The sequence below is a fragment of the Salmo salar genome, chromosome 25 (genome assembly GCF_965601325.2).
Source record: "Salmo salar chromosome 25, fSalSal1, whole genome shotgun sequence".
NCBI lineage: Eukaryota > Metazoa > Chordata > Actinopteri > Salmoniformes > Salmonidae > Salmo > Salmo salar.
Genome location: NC_138315.1, coordinates 11,827,627 through 11,841,797, shown reverse-complemented (window position 1 = coordinate 11,841,797; position 14,171 = coordinate 11,827,627). Strand labels below are relative to the sequence as shown.

At 39.4% G+C, this 14,171-nt stretch overlaps 1 protein-coding gene across 2 annotated transcripts in view; it reads right to left on the bottom strand.

The window, feature by feature from the left end:
• Positions 1 to 665: 665 nt before the first annotated feature.
• Positions 666 to 14,171, bottom strand: part of LOC106586149 (acid-sensing ion channel 4-A-like) — a 95,778-nt gene continuing 82,272 nt past the window's right edge. Inside the window, exons 3-11 of one of the 2 annotated variants that reach the window (XM_014173053.3) lie at positions 14,027 to 14,154; positions 13,766 to 13,919; positions 12,911 to 12,964; positions 8,454 to 8,607; positions 7,851 to 7,942; positions 7,512 to 7,591; positions 6,943 to 7,050; positions 5,325 to 5,478; positions 666 to 4,292 (exon numbers count right to left, since the gene is read on the bottom strand). In XM_014173053.3, coding sequence (XP_014028528.1) covers positions 5,347 to 5,478; positions 6,943 to 7,050; positions 7,512 to 7,591; positions 7,851 to 7,942; positions 8,454 to 8,607; positions 12,911 to 12,964; positions 13,766 to 13,919; positions 14,027 to 14,154 — 902 coding nt within the window. In that variant the 3' untranslated portion in view covers positions 666 to 4,292; positions 5,325 to 5,346. The remainder of the gene's footprint in view (positions 4,293 to 5,324; positions 5,479 to 6,942; positions 7,051 to 7,511; positions 7,592 to 7,850; positions 7,943 to 8,453; positions 8,608 to 12,910; positions 12,965 to 13,765; positions 13,920 to 14,026; positions 14,155 to 14,171) is intronic. The other variant, XM_014173054.3, reaches the window with a different exon arrangement.

Sequence of the window (14,171 nt, the reverse complement as noted above, 5' to 3'; positions counted from 1 at the left end):
ATATTATATTTGGTATATTCTCTATCTTTTTTACTTTGTCTTGTATCAAATGTTCTTTTAAAATTTGTTTGGGGAAAAATGAAAAACACAATGATATTTATAGCAGGTGTATTTCAAGGGCCTAGTACATACTACCCCCAGGCATGCTGTGAAACCACCTAACTATATGGCAGCTGGGATCAAATTGTATGTCATTATTTTGCACTCCATTTTGGACTTTCTCCTCCCACGCGGAAGGGTTCATCTGAAGAATTCAGACTTGAGGGATGTGTCCCAAATGCCACCCTATTATTTTTGACCAGAGCCTTATGGGTAGTGCAATACACGGGGAATAGGTTGGCCATTTGGGATGCACCTTTTTAGGTGAGCTGAATTACAAAACTTTTGCTGTTCAACTTTCACATTAGTTACACCAACTTGTTATCGAAAATGCTCTTGTTTGTTCCTGTTGATGCTTTGCAGAGAAACGTTTGAGTCACACTCAACCTGTTGTAACTGTATGAGCAACGTAAGTTGTCTTCTCCTTTTATCTCTGAAATGATTTTGACAACAGTCACAGTGAGTATTAATAAAAACACGTGACGGCTAAGCTCCTTAAAGCTCAAGAACAAAGTGAAGAAGGCAAGAAAGAAAAGGTGAATTTACAATAGATCATATAGGAGGCATTTTAATGTACCAATCTAAACTTTAATATTTGTACTTACCATAACATTTATAAAATGTGTTCTAACAGAATAAACAGTTACGATAGCAGACTTCTGAACAAAATGTCTTCAGCGTTCTGTAAATCTTAGTGAATTTCCATTGGTGTCATACTGTTTGATAGAATTGCTCTGATCCGTTCTTCGTCTTGAGCTGACGACAGTGTAACGGTGCATGCTGCATTGCCATTTCACTCAATGAAACCCCTATTGCTGTCATGTGGAACATTCAGACCAAAATGAGAAAGTCGCAATACACAAATTGCTATTACAGAGAATTGATTTTGATTGTGTGAATATACAATATGTCAACAGTATTGCGAAACTGAACAAGCAGAGGAAGAGCGAAATTCAGTGAAAGAACGAGCAGAGTGGCAAATTTAGTAATGGTAATGTACAGAATGTTGTCAACTGGGGAAATCAAGCAAGGTCAACTCCAGCTCCACAGCCACCATTTAGTTCCACTGTAATATGCACAGATGTAATTTGCAACTCCTATTTGTAATATTACATACCAAATTATTTCAGAATTCTATGGACACATTCTCAGACAAGCCAAGCATGTATGCTATACACACAGCAAATCAGACTGACTCTGAGGCTTTCCTGTATCTATACATGACTGTAACAAGTGAAGTCAAGCTTTACATTGATCATTTGACCCCCACGTTCACCCTAGTACAGCATCTCCTCAGCGTGTGACCTGTCCTTCAGTGTTATTGATGACAGAGGAGAAACTTGGTATAGGGTGCCATCAGAGACCATGATTGGGAACCTTTGAAAATGTCATAGTGACACATGATTATGAATATTTAAAAGCCATGTATGGCCCATGATTACTTGATATGGACAAGAGTAGATTCTATTTACGCTGATGAATGGGTAATTTCATTGTGGACTTGTCAAACAAAGCACAGCTCGGAGCACTCAGCAGGGTTACCAATATTAAAGGCCCAGTGGGGTCAAAAATGAGTTTCCTGTGTTTTATATTTCCACACGGAGCCTGGACTAATACTGTGAAATTATGAAGATGATGATAATGCCCTTTTAGTGTAATGGCTGTTTGAAAAGACCGCCTGAAATTTCAGCCTGTTTTGGTGGGATGGAGTTTTGCCCTGCCTGGTGACATCAATTACTTCATAGACTAATAAGAAAGACTTCCAAACCTCTCTGCCAATAACAGCTAGTTTTTCCCTCTCCACTCCCAGACAGTCCTAGCTAAATTCTTGATTGAGAAATTTCTCTTTGCTAAGAACCTTTTTCTTTATTTTTGACCATTTTAATTTAAAACAATCACAGGAAGGTACTTAATTGTTATCCAAATAATTTGATATTGAGATAAAAACGGCTGCATTGGACCTTTTTAAAGATCACAAGCAAAATAAATGAAAAAAATAGTTATATTCCAACATCTTTATCTATTTATGTGATCATGTGCTGTAATGTGAGGTATAAATGAATAACCCAGCAAAATACAAAATCGTTTACTTACAGTCAAAGTGATAGGTCTTTCACTGAGGCTGTTCTACATGGGAGTGGACAGCAGTTTTAGTCCTGGATAAACCTTTACTGTAACAAATTCACTATCTAAGCCAAGAGATTGTGCAGGAGACATAAAACAATTATTTTGGAAGCAACTTTGCTTCCAACAGGGATTTATGGGAAAGGACTCTTCTGGCCCTGTCTTTAAATAGAGGCGCTCAACTACTACAGACACTGGAATGTGCTCAATAATGTGTATTATGATTCATCCATGTCAAGGGGATTCACAGCGCAGCTTGTTGCTTGCTATTCATTGCCTTTTTGAATGCTGACTTAATATGGACACTAATTGTTGTAAGATCTTCACCCATGCCCAAGTCAGTAAATAAAAATAATGACAGTAATATTAACCATATCGATGTGCATTTTGTTGCTTGGAGCAAGGCAATTCCAATCATCTTTCTGACTGGTTTCGCTAATAAACATATGTCAGTGTGATTTACTACAATCATAATAACGGTTATATATATATATATATATAGATATATATTTATTTTTTTAATCATTTTCTCTAAAATATATAAATCAATTACAAAAATTAGTATTAGTGTTATATTAAATTAATCATCATCCATTTAAACAGTGCTTTCTCTTTGTGTTCAGGTTGAACCTATAATGCTACTCTCTAAAACACCTTTCCCATAAACCAGACATGTCAATCTCTCCTGGCTCAAAGTAGAGAAGAGATTGACTTCCTCACTGCTTGCCTTTGTGAGAGGTATTGACGTGTTGAAAGCACCGAACTGTCTGTTCAAACATCTAATACACAGCTCAGACACCCATACATACCCCACAAGAAATGCCACCAGGGGTCTCTTCACAGTCCCGAAGTCCAGAACAGACTCTGGGGAAACTCACAGTACTACATAGAGCCATGACTACATGGAACTCTTCCACATCAAGTAACTCAAGCGAGCACTAAAATCAGATAAAACAACACCTCATGGCACAACGCGGACTGTGAAGAGACACACACACACACACACACACACACACACACACACACACACACACACACACACACACACACACACACACACACACACACACACACACACACACACACACTTGTAATGTGGTATTGTGGATTTTAGATTCTACATTGGTAATAAAAGTGTAATAATGTAATATATTGTATGATGCGTTGTTTTATTTATGATTTAGGCTGTTGTGTTTGGTTGTGATGTAATTGTTTTAACACTGCTTGGACCCCAGGAAGAGTAGCTGCTACCTTGGCAGCAGCTAATGGGGATCCTAATAAATAGGAAATAGTGTATAGCTGGTACGCAGTAAGGGCCCTATCATCAAAGCGAGGGTAGTATGTTTTTAACACGCTAAAAGATCAATATAATTCCTCTGATTTTGTTTGATATCTCAGTACAATGGTTTGATTGAATATGACAACCTGTCTTATACTCATCTTGTATACAATATAAAGGGGAAATTATAATATCTCATTAAATAATTACTTATTTTACAATGATTCAAAACAGTGAGCTGAGTGAGAACTTATTGAGAATAATAATAACAAATTAAGAAAGGTACAGATATCAAGATACTGGAGGTGAGTATAAATGAATCAAGATGGCTCAAAATGACATGCAGTCCTTGTCTTGTTCCCATGTGGTGACCATGTACCAAAATAACCAGTATAGAAATCGCAGAGTGGCCAGCTTTCAATTGGAGGAAGGTCGAAGGTGGGCGTCTCCAGCTGGACAGTAATGTGGGGTCCAATCTGTGCCTACATACAAGTGGTCTGTTTGCAGCACAGGGTTGGTGTTCAACTTTGGCTGTAGCTTTTTCACTGGTGACAGCAAGAAATATATAGAACTGAGGTCCCAGGGTCTGTTTTGATGCCCGATCCAGCCCAGAGAGGACACAACTTTTGTTGTCATCAGGATGGAAAGATGGCTGCCGGCTCTAGCAGGCAAAGTCTTCAAACACTCCATGTGGCTGTCCTTGGTGGTGGGGAAGATGGTGGTTCGGTAGAATCGTATTGGCGTAAGCTCCTTCAGGATGACTTCTGGTCATGGTCATATCACTGGACTCCTGGTGGCCACAAAGACCACAACACAATAAGATATACAAAATGGGCCAGTTTCCAAGACACAGATAAAGATTAGTCTTGGACTAAGGGCTCTATTCAATTCGTATCGCCGAAGTATCGCGGATCCACGTATACATTTTAAGGTAATTTCCAATTAAGCCGCAATATGCAGCGCTTACTGTGAATGCAGTGTCAGCGACCGCGGGTACATTAAGCATTTCTACAGATCGGTGTCCCACCCACGGGACGGTTGAGCTAATGTGCGCTAATGCAATTAGCATGAGGTTGTAAGTAACAAGAACATTTCCCAGGACATAGACATATCTGATATTGTCAGAAAGCTTAAATTCTTGTTAATCTCACTGAACTCTTCAATTAACAGTAGCTATTACAATGAAAGAATACCATGATATTGTTTGAGGAGAGTGCACAGTTATGAACTTGAAAAGTTATTCATATTCCAATTAGTCACATTTGTGCAGTCTTGATACAAAATTTTGAACAGAAATACAATGTTTCATTGGATCAGTCTAAAACTTTGCACATACACTGCTGCCAACAAGTGGCCAAAAACTAAATTGCGCCTAGGCTGGAATAATACATTATAGCCTTTCTCTTGCATTTAAAAAAATGATGGTACAAAAAAACAGTTGTTTTTTTCTTTGTATTATTTTTTACCAGATCTAATGTGTTATATTCTTCTACATTCATTTCATATTTCCACAAACTTCAAAGTGTTTCCTTTCAAATGGTATCAAGAATATGCATATCCTTGCTTCAGGTCCTGAGCTACAGGCAGTTAGATTTGGGTATGTCATTTTAGGCAAAATTTGAAAAAAAGGGGCGGATCCTTAAGAGGATCAATCGCGCTATAAAGCAAATCTTCAGCGCTACGGATTGAATAGAGCCCTAAGAAGCATGTTCAACGGAGGCTTAATCTGTGTCTGGGAAACTGGCCATAACTGATGTACAGTTTAATGTTGGCTCAATAAACCAAAATTGCAATGCCTTTGAATAAACCAAAATGATAATACCTTTGATGTAATGGTAGATATTTCATGTAGATGATTTTTTTACATCTAGGGAAAATGGAGGATTTTGGATGATTTTATATGAACTCGAGAAGTAAATTTGTTCCTCATTAGAGAGGGACCTGGGAATTGGAGTTGCCTCTGGGGGGATGTAATCCTGTACAATGGGATAAAACAATATTTTTAACAGGAGACTAAACTGATGTCCTTGAGAAAGACATGCAGTGATATAGCTTGTAGTGATATATAAAGATGTATAGTGATATAGCTTGTAGTGATACATAAAGATTTATAGTGATATAGCTTATAGTGATATATAAAGATGTATAGTGATATATAGTGATTTAGTTTATAGTGATATGTAAAGATGTATAGTGATATATATAGATTTATAGTGATATATAAAGATTTATAGTGATACAGCTTGTCGTGATACATACATATTTATAATGATTTATAAATATTTATATTGATACCTAAAGATTTATAGTGAAATAGCTTATAGTGACATATAAAGATGTATAGTGATATATAAAGATTTATAGTGATATATAAAGATGTATAGTGATATATAGTGATATATAAAGATTTATAGTGATATAGCTTGTAGTGATATATAAATATGTATAGTGATATATAAAGATGTATAGTGATATATAAAGATTTATAGTGATATAGCTTGTAGTGATATATAAATATGTATAGTGATATATAAAGATGTATAGTGATATAGCTTGTAGTGATATATAAAGATGTATAGTGATATATAAAGATGTATAGTGACATATAAAGATGTATAGTGACATATAAAGATGTATAGTGATATAGCTTGTAGTGATATATAAAGATGTATAGTGATATATAGTGATATATAAAGATGTATAGTGATATAGCTTGTAGTGATATATAAAGATGTATAGTGATATATAAAGATGTATAGTGACATATAAAGATGTATAGTGACATATAAAGATGTATAGTGACATATAAAGATGTATAGTGACATATAAAGATGTATAGTGATATAGCTTGTAGTGATATATAAAGATGTATAGTGATATATAAAGATGTATAGTGACATATAAAGATGTATAGTGACATATAAAGATGTATAGTGATATATAAAGATGTATAGTGATATATAAATATGTATAGTGATATATAAAGATGTATAGTGATATAGCTTGTAGTGATATATAAAGATGTATAGTGATATATAAAGATGTATAGTGATATATAAATATGTATAGTGATATATAAAGATGTATAGTGATATAGCTTGTAGTGATATATAAAGATGTATAGTGATATATAAAGATGTATAGTGATATATAAAGATGTATAGTGATATATAAAGATGTATAGTGATATATAAAGATGTGTAGTGATATATAAAGATGTATAGTGATATATAAAGATGTATAGTGATATATAAAGATGTATAGTGATATAGCTTGTAGTGACATTTAGATTGAGAACCGTTGTGTCAAATGGTTGTACATCACGGCTAGAGTGAACTGAACAACCCCTTTGGGCTCTCCCTTCATGCACATGCTGTAGATGTGTAGGCCCACAACATGCCTGATGCAACATGCCTGCCCTCCACAAGCAACACACTCACCTTACTGGCTTTCATATCTTGCAGATCCACAGTTGCAACAGTGGTCGTCTGTTGTTTCTTCTCATCCTTCTGTGGCCTCAGCAGACGCTGCAGCCTGTGCTTGATCACCTGCATGAAGTGATGGAAGAGAGAAAGTCAGCAATTCACTCCATCAGCACATCTGACATATCCCAGTGCTCAGCGAGCGGAGGCTATCCATATCATTAGCCTCGTATAACACGAGTGAAATCATTCACGCTCATTATTGACACATTAGCAGTGATCGTAGTCCTCAGGTAACAGTTGAAAAGGTCAAAGTCCCACTGACACTGATTGAGGCTGCCATTTTAGAATGGTGTCCTTGGGGTTTACAGATTAAGAACAGCTGAAATGTGTGTAGGGTTGTAAAAGTCCAGTAACTTTCCCAAAATGTACAGGTATTCCAGAAATCCCGGTTGGAATCAGGTGGGTATTAGCAGGAAATCCGGAATCCTCCAACCAGAATTTCTGGGAAAACTAACAGAATTTTGCAACCCCAAATGTGTCACCTTTTGTGAGCTTCATGCACATACACATATAAGACAATGTACCTCGTAAACATAATCCAAAATTTCTAAGATTGTCAAAATACTGGCTCCAATGAACAAACCCATCTGGCCTCCGATGTCACCTGAAAAGGAAGACATATATCATATTAAGATTCCTCCTTCTGGTATGGTTCCAGGTGATGCCAATGATTACTCATTAACTCATATTTCAAACCCATTATCTGATTCCAAATTCCATTTATTACTAGAGACAAAAGAACCACTGTCAGGCAGTTTCTATATTAAGACTCATCTTAAACCACATGAAACACCAAGTATTGAAAGCCTTGAATAATACAATGGCGAGAGAGAAAGGGGTCATGGCAGAAAAGGGACACTCACCTAGTAAACCTGCAACATCGTATGCTTTTTTCTGTTCAATTGTTTCATAGTTAAGAGCCTCAAAGAAGATGTCCAACACCAGAAAGTTGTCTCTGGAGACGGAGAAAATGTAAACATGAATAAAAGGTAACTGCATATGTTTATTATACGTTGTTAAAGCCAATAGTGAAGTGTTATGAAAAATAACACAACTCGTGCTTTCCTTTTAACCTCAACCACAGCACTATGATATTAACAGGATAATACGTCAAAACATATACTGTACCATGTCATTTTTATGGTCATCATAAATTGTCACGATGGCACTTTCATGCCTTAAAGCAATTAAAAGTAATCAAGTTAATGACTGTCAGGTTATGCGGTCTTTAAGATTTTAACAGCATTGAGCAGTGAACATGAAAAGCGGGGGTTGCGTCTGAAATAGCAACCTAGTACCCTACTTTTGACCAGGGTCCATATGTCTCTGGTCAAAAGTAGTGCACTATATATGAATAGGGTGACATTTGAGACACATGATGTGTAGCCAACCCCTGAGGGTGTCTCCATTTTCCAGCGCTGATCTTTTCCAGGTCATACTAATATAAATCGTCAAGTTAGATCTACCTGATATATTCCTCAGACTTGTCGTATTTCCTGGACAGGTAGCGAGCGGAGCCTTTGCTGGGGATCTTGACCATGGAGAGCTCCTTGCCGTAGCGGGTCAGGTTACATGGTGTCTCACAGGGACAGGTGTCCCCAGTGCTCTTCTGGAGAAGGGCTGGAACACAGAGCAGATTGTTACATCCTGGGTTTGCGACATAGCCTGGAACACAGAGCAGAGTGTTATAGCCTGGGTCTGGAACATAGCCTCGAACACAGAGCAGTGTGTTAGCCTGGCTCTAGGATATAGCTTGGGTCAGTAGGCCAGTCTAAAGCCAGGTGATCCTAAATGAGCTATAGACTCCAGTGACGATAGAACACCTGCCATGCACAAAGTGAGGCCCTTGTTCTCCAGCATGAGCACCACAAATAGGATGCAGGTGTGTTTGGGTTCCATCTTTGCCTCCCTAATAACCACTGTTGATGTATTTCAGTTAGCAAGTTAAAGGGGAATTCTGTTACTTTTTATCCTCATATTCATTATCTCCAGTGTCTATGTGCTGGAAATAATGAATATGAAAATGGGTTGGATTTCCCTTTCATATAATTCAATGTTTACTAGTTTCTAGTTTTTATTGTCACATGTACTGTACTAGTACCGTGAAATGCCTTTCCTGCTCTCTCTTTCCAAATAATGCAGTAGTTCTATAAAAAATATGAATAAAAAAATGAAATAGATCCAAAAAAGAAGATCACAAAAAGTAACTCATCTATATACAGGGTTAGTTCCAGGCTCAGTGTTAATTTCATATTTACAATCGGCAGGGATACTGGAGTGATACGATTAGATATGTATAGGGGTAAGGTGACTAGGCATCAGCATATATTATAAACAGAGTAGCAGCAGCGTGTTTGATATTTGTATGTGAGCGTGTGTGCGTATGTAGAGTTAGTATGAATATATGTGTGTGTGTGTGAGTGAGTGTGTAGAATGTGCATAGAGTGAGCGTACATAGAGACAGTGCAAAAATAAAAGAGTTCATGCAGATAGTCCGTGTAGCCATTTTGTTAGCTATTTAGCAGTCTTATGGCTTGGGGATAGAAAGCTGTTCACGAGCCTGTTAGTGTCATACTTGATGTTCTGATACTGCTTGTCGTGCGGAAGCAGAGAGAACAGTATATGGTTGGGGTGGACTTCCTTTCAACACTGCCTGATATAGAGGTCCTGGATGTCAGGGAGGTCAGCCCCAGTGATGTACTTCCTCTCCGCACCACCCCTTGTAGCACTATGCGATCAAGGGAAAGGTGCCGTTGCCATACCAAGGAGCGATGCAGCCAATGGTGCAGCTGTAGAACTTGTTAAGGATTTGATGGCCCATGCCAAATCTTTTCAAACTACTGAGGTGAAAGAGGCGCTGTCGCGTCTTCTTCACGACTGTTTGTATGTGGTATGTGGACCATTTTAAGTCCTTAGTGATTTGGACACAAAGGAACTTGAAGCGCTTGACCCGCTCCACTGCAGCCCTGTCGATGTGAATGGGGGTCTGCTCGCCCCACTCCCATTTCCTGTAGTACACGATCAGCTCCTTGGTCTTACTTGACGTTGAGGTAGAGGTTAGTTTTCCTGGCATCCACGCTGCCTGGTCACTGACTTCCACACTGCCAGGTCACTGACTCATTGTTGCCGGGGATCAGGCCTACCACCGTTGTGTCATCAGCAAACTTGATGGTGTTGGAGTCGTGCGTGGCCATGCAGTCATGGGTGAACAGGGAGTACAGGAGGAGACTAAGCACACATTCCTGTGGGGCCCCCGTGTTGAGGGCCAGTGTGGCAGAGGTAATGTTAGTACATGCTTAATAGACTTACTAAAATCATGGCTATTTCATTGGGTGCACATTAACACACAGTGCATTGACTTTTTCCACATTTTGTTACATTACAGCCTTATTCTAAAATTGATTAAATCGTTTTTTCCCCCTCATCAATCTACACACAATACCCCATAATGACAAAGCAAAAACTGTTTTTTAGACATTTTCGTAACTTGATTAAAAATAAAAATGGAAATATCATTTTTACATATGTATTCAGATCCTTTACTCAGTACTTTGTTGAAGCACTCTTGGCAGTGATTACAGCCTCAGGTCTTCTTGCTTGGCACACCTGTATTTGGGGAGTTTCTCCCATTCTTCTCTGCAGATCCTCTCAAGCTCTGTTAGGTTGATTGGGGAGCATCACTGCACAGCTATTTTCAGGTCTCTCCAGAGATGTTCGATCGGGTTGAAATCCAGGCTCTGGCTGGGCCACTCAAGGACATTCAGAGTCTTGTCCTGAAGCCACTCCTGCATTGTGTTGGCTGTGTGCTTAGGGGTTGTTGTCCTGTTGGAAGGTAAACCTTCACCACAGTCTGAGTTTCTGAGCGCTCTGGAGCAAGTTTTCATCAAGGAACTCTCTGTACTTTGCGCCGTTCATCTTTCCCTCGATCCTGACTAGTCTCCCAGTCCCTGCCGCTAAAAAACATACCCACAGCATGATGCTGCCACCACCATGCTTCCCCGTAGGGATGGTCCCAGATTTCCTCTATATGTGACGCTTGGCATTCAGGCCAAAGAGTTCAATCTTGGTTTCATCAGACCAGAGAATCTTGTTTCTCATGGTCTGAGAGTCATTTAGGTGCCTTTAGGCAAACTCCAAGCGGGCTGTCATGTGCCTTTTACTGAGGAGTGGCTTCCGTCTGACCACTCTACCATAAAGGCTTGATTGGTGGAGTGCTGCAGAGATGATTGTTCTTCTGGATGGTTCTTCCATCTCCACAGAGGAACTCTGGAGCTCTGTCAGAGTGACCATCAAGTTCTTGGTCACCTCCCTGACCAAGGCCCTTCTCCCCCGATTGCTTAGTTTGGCCGGGCGGCCAGCTCTAGGAAGAGTCTTGGTGGTTCCAAACATTTTCAATGTAAGAATGGCTATTGTGTTCTTGGAGACTTTTTTTTGGTACCCTTCCCCAGGTCCTGTATTGGAGCTCTACGGACCATTCCTTCGACCTCATGTCTTGGTTTTTGCTCTGACATTTACTGTCAACTGTGGGACCCTATATAGACAGGTTCGTGCCTTTCCAAATCATGTCCAATCAATTGAATTTACCACGGATGATGATCAATGGAAATAGGATACACCGAGCTCAATTTCGAGTCTCATAGCAAAGGGTCTGAATAGTTATGTAAATAAGGTATTTCTGTTTTTCACTTTTAATACATTTGCAAAAATTCCTAAAAACCTGTGTTTGCTTTGTCTTTAAGGGGTATTATGTGTAGATTGATGAGAAAAAATAATAATTTAATCAATTTTAGAATTAGGCGGTAACGTAACAAAATGTGGAAAAAGTCAAGGGGTCTGAATACTTTCCGAATGCACTGTACATGCATAAACAATTTCTCATTCACAGCGATAAAAGCAAATATATGCACAATCAGAAAAAAACTCACATATTACATTAACATAGACCACAATACATGGCTTACTCAATCATCCCTATTTTCAAGACAAAATTCAATTCAGATGGACAAAATGGCCAGTGTCTATGACCTGATAACAGTCATTCCAAGTTTATAACTCTTATTTATTTTATTTGACCTTTATTTAACTAGGCAAGTCAGTTAAGAACAAATTCTTATTTTCAATGACGGCCTAGGAACAGCGGGTTAACTGCCTTGTTCAGGGGCAGAATGACAGATTTGTACCTTGACAGCTCGAGGATTCAAACTTGCAACCTTTCGGTTTCTAGCCCAACGTTCTAACCACTAGGCTACCCTGCCGCCTCGGCAGGGGCAACACATAATCTGTTCTCGAACTGAGGCACACACAAAAAAAAAAAACTATATAATACAAATATATAAATAATGTTTTAAGTTATTACCTTTCACAATGGGTGAATTTATTCTGATTATTTGAGTGGAGAATATAACCAATAAAAATATGAACAGTTCTTGTAAGATATATCTAGATTTAGCTCACCCACCCATTAAATGGGCTTGGATTCTTTTTGAAGAAGATGATAATTAAATGTCTGGCTTATTAGGCTTGAAAATCCAAATTGTACTAATATATCTCTCATCACATAATAAAGCGTCTCTTTTATGACCATCATAATGTCTTTGAGACAAGGCACCTTTGCACAGAGATAACCCGAACCAGCCAGTGGGGAGTCGGCCGCACCGGATGGAGTTGGTTTGGTGAAGGAATATCAATGTATTGTGAAAGCTCCAACATGAAGTTGAGTAAGGAGTTGGGCAACATCGTTGTCACTCACAGCTTGCGCATTTCCTTCTCCTACAATTGACATATCATCATGGAGGCAATTTAATTTTGAAATCTTTACCCAGGCTATCTCCACCCATACACTGAAACCCAATATTTCCTTATAAAGTAAGTCAACATTCTGTCGTTTTACTCTATTATAATAGAAAATAAAAACATTTCTTACCAAGCGCCTTGTCAACACACTTGATGTTACTGGGAGTGCAGATATCGGCAGTTCCTGGAGTACAAAACATGAAATGAGTTTGATCAATCAAAAACAAAATGGTCGCCGCCCGTATCTCTGCCAACATGGAAAACTCTCATTGAGAACAGAACACCAGCTTATCATTCATCCACGAACGCAGACGTGGGAAGATGAATTCCAGGGATAGGGTGTCCGCCTCTGATTGCATCGAGAAATGGAGCACCGGGGCCCCACCCCAAAGGCATATTTAGAAAGTCTAAAAACCAATCAACGATTTACCTTCTCACCGTGACAAACACAGCGCAGGGGGCACTAATGATAGGAATTCATCAGGAGCACAATTAATCGCGGGAAATATGTGTGGCAACGCAGACGGCAAAATGTTCTTTGAGTTAATGTTTTGAGAACAGTCGCCTTTCCAATTTGCATTAGGGAAGATTGATTTGGGGACATTAAAGTCGGGGGCACAGAGGAGCAGAGTCGTCATTATGATCAGAGTAACCAGGAATGCACAGGAAATCTTTCACCATATTTTCAATGGAGAGAGGTCAGGTGTGTCTGTACAGGGGATTTACATCAAGGAATTAAAAGAAGCAGATTGTTATACCACATAGGACTCTAGCCATGCCTAGACATACATATTGACACAGTGTGTGAACATGAAATGGTTAACAGGGAAAAAATATCTCACATCAGTGACCCACCTGGGACACACTGGTTGAATCAACGTTGTTTCCATGTCATTTCAATGAAATTAGGTTGAACCAACGTGGAATAGATGTTGGATGGATGTCTGTGCCATGTAGGGAGTGAGGTTTACAGTAGACTACTTACCGGGCATGTGCACCATCCTGCAGTTGCACTCCCGGAGCACCTCCTTGGTTTCGCAGCGCAGGCGGCAGGCACTGATGCTGTAGGTGTCGTATCCCGGGATCATCTGGTCGCTGGTGGAGCGGCAGTTCCCCCAGGGCTGGGGCAGGTAGGTCAGCTAAGCACAGAGTGATTGATTAGAGCCGTGTCTGAGCCACAGGGAGGAGAAGTGGGTAAAGTACTGAGAGGGGTGGTAATCTGGGAGAAAGCAGTGCCGGGGCCTACCCTTTGTTCCTGACATGAAACAAAGGTCTGGAATCCCGGGGAGACTCCGAAGCCCAGCTGGTGGATGTAGGGAGGCTCATCCTGGCTGTGGATCTGCACGCGGATCCCTGCCTCTAACGACGTCTCATCTTCCGGGATAAAAGAG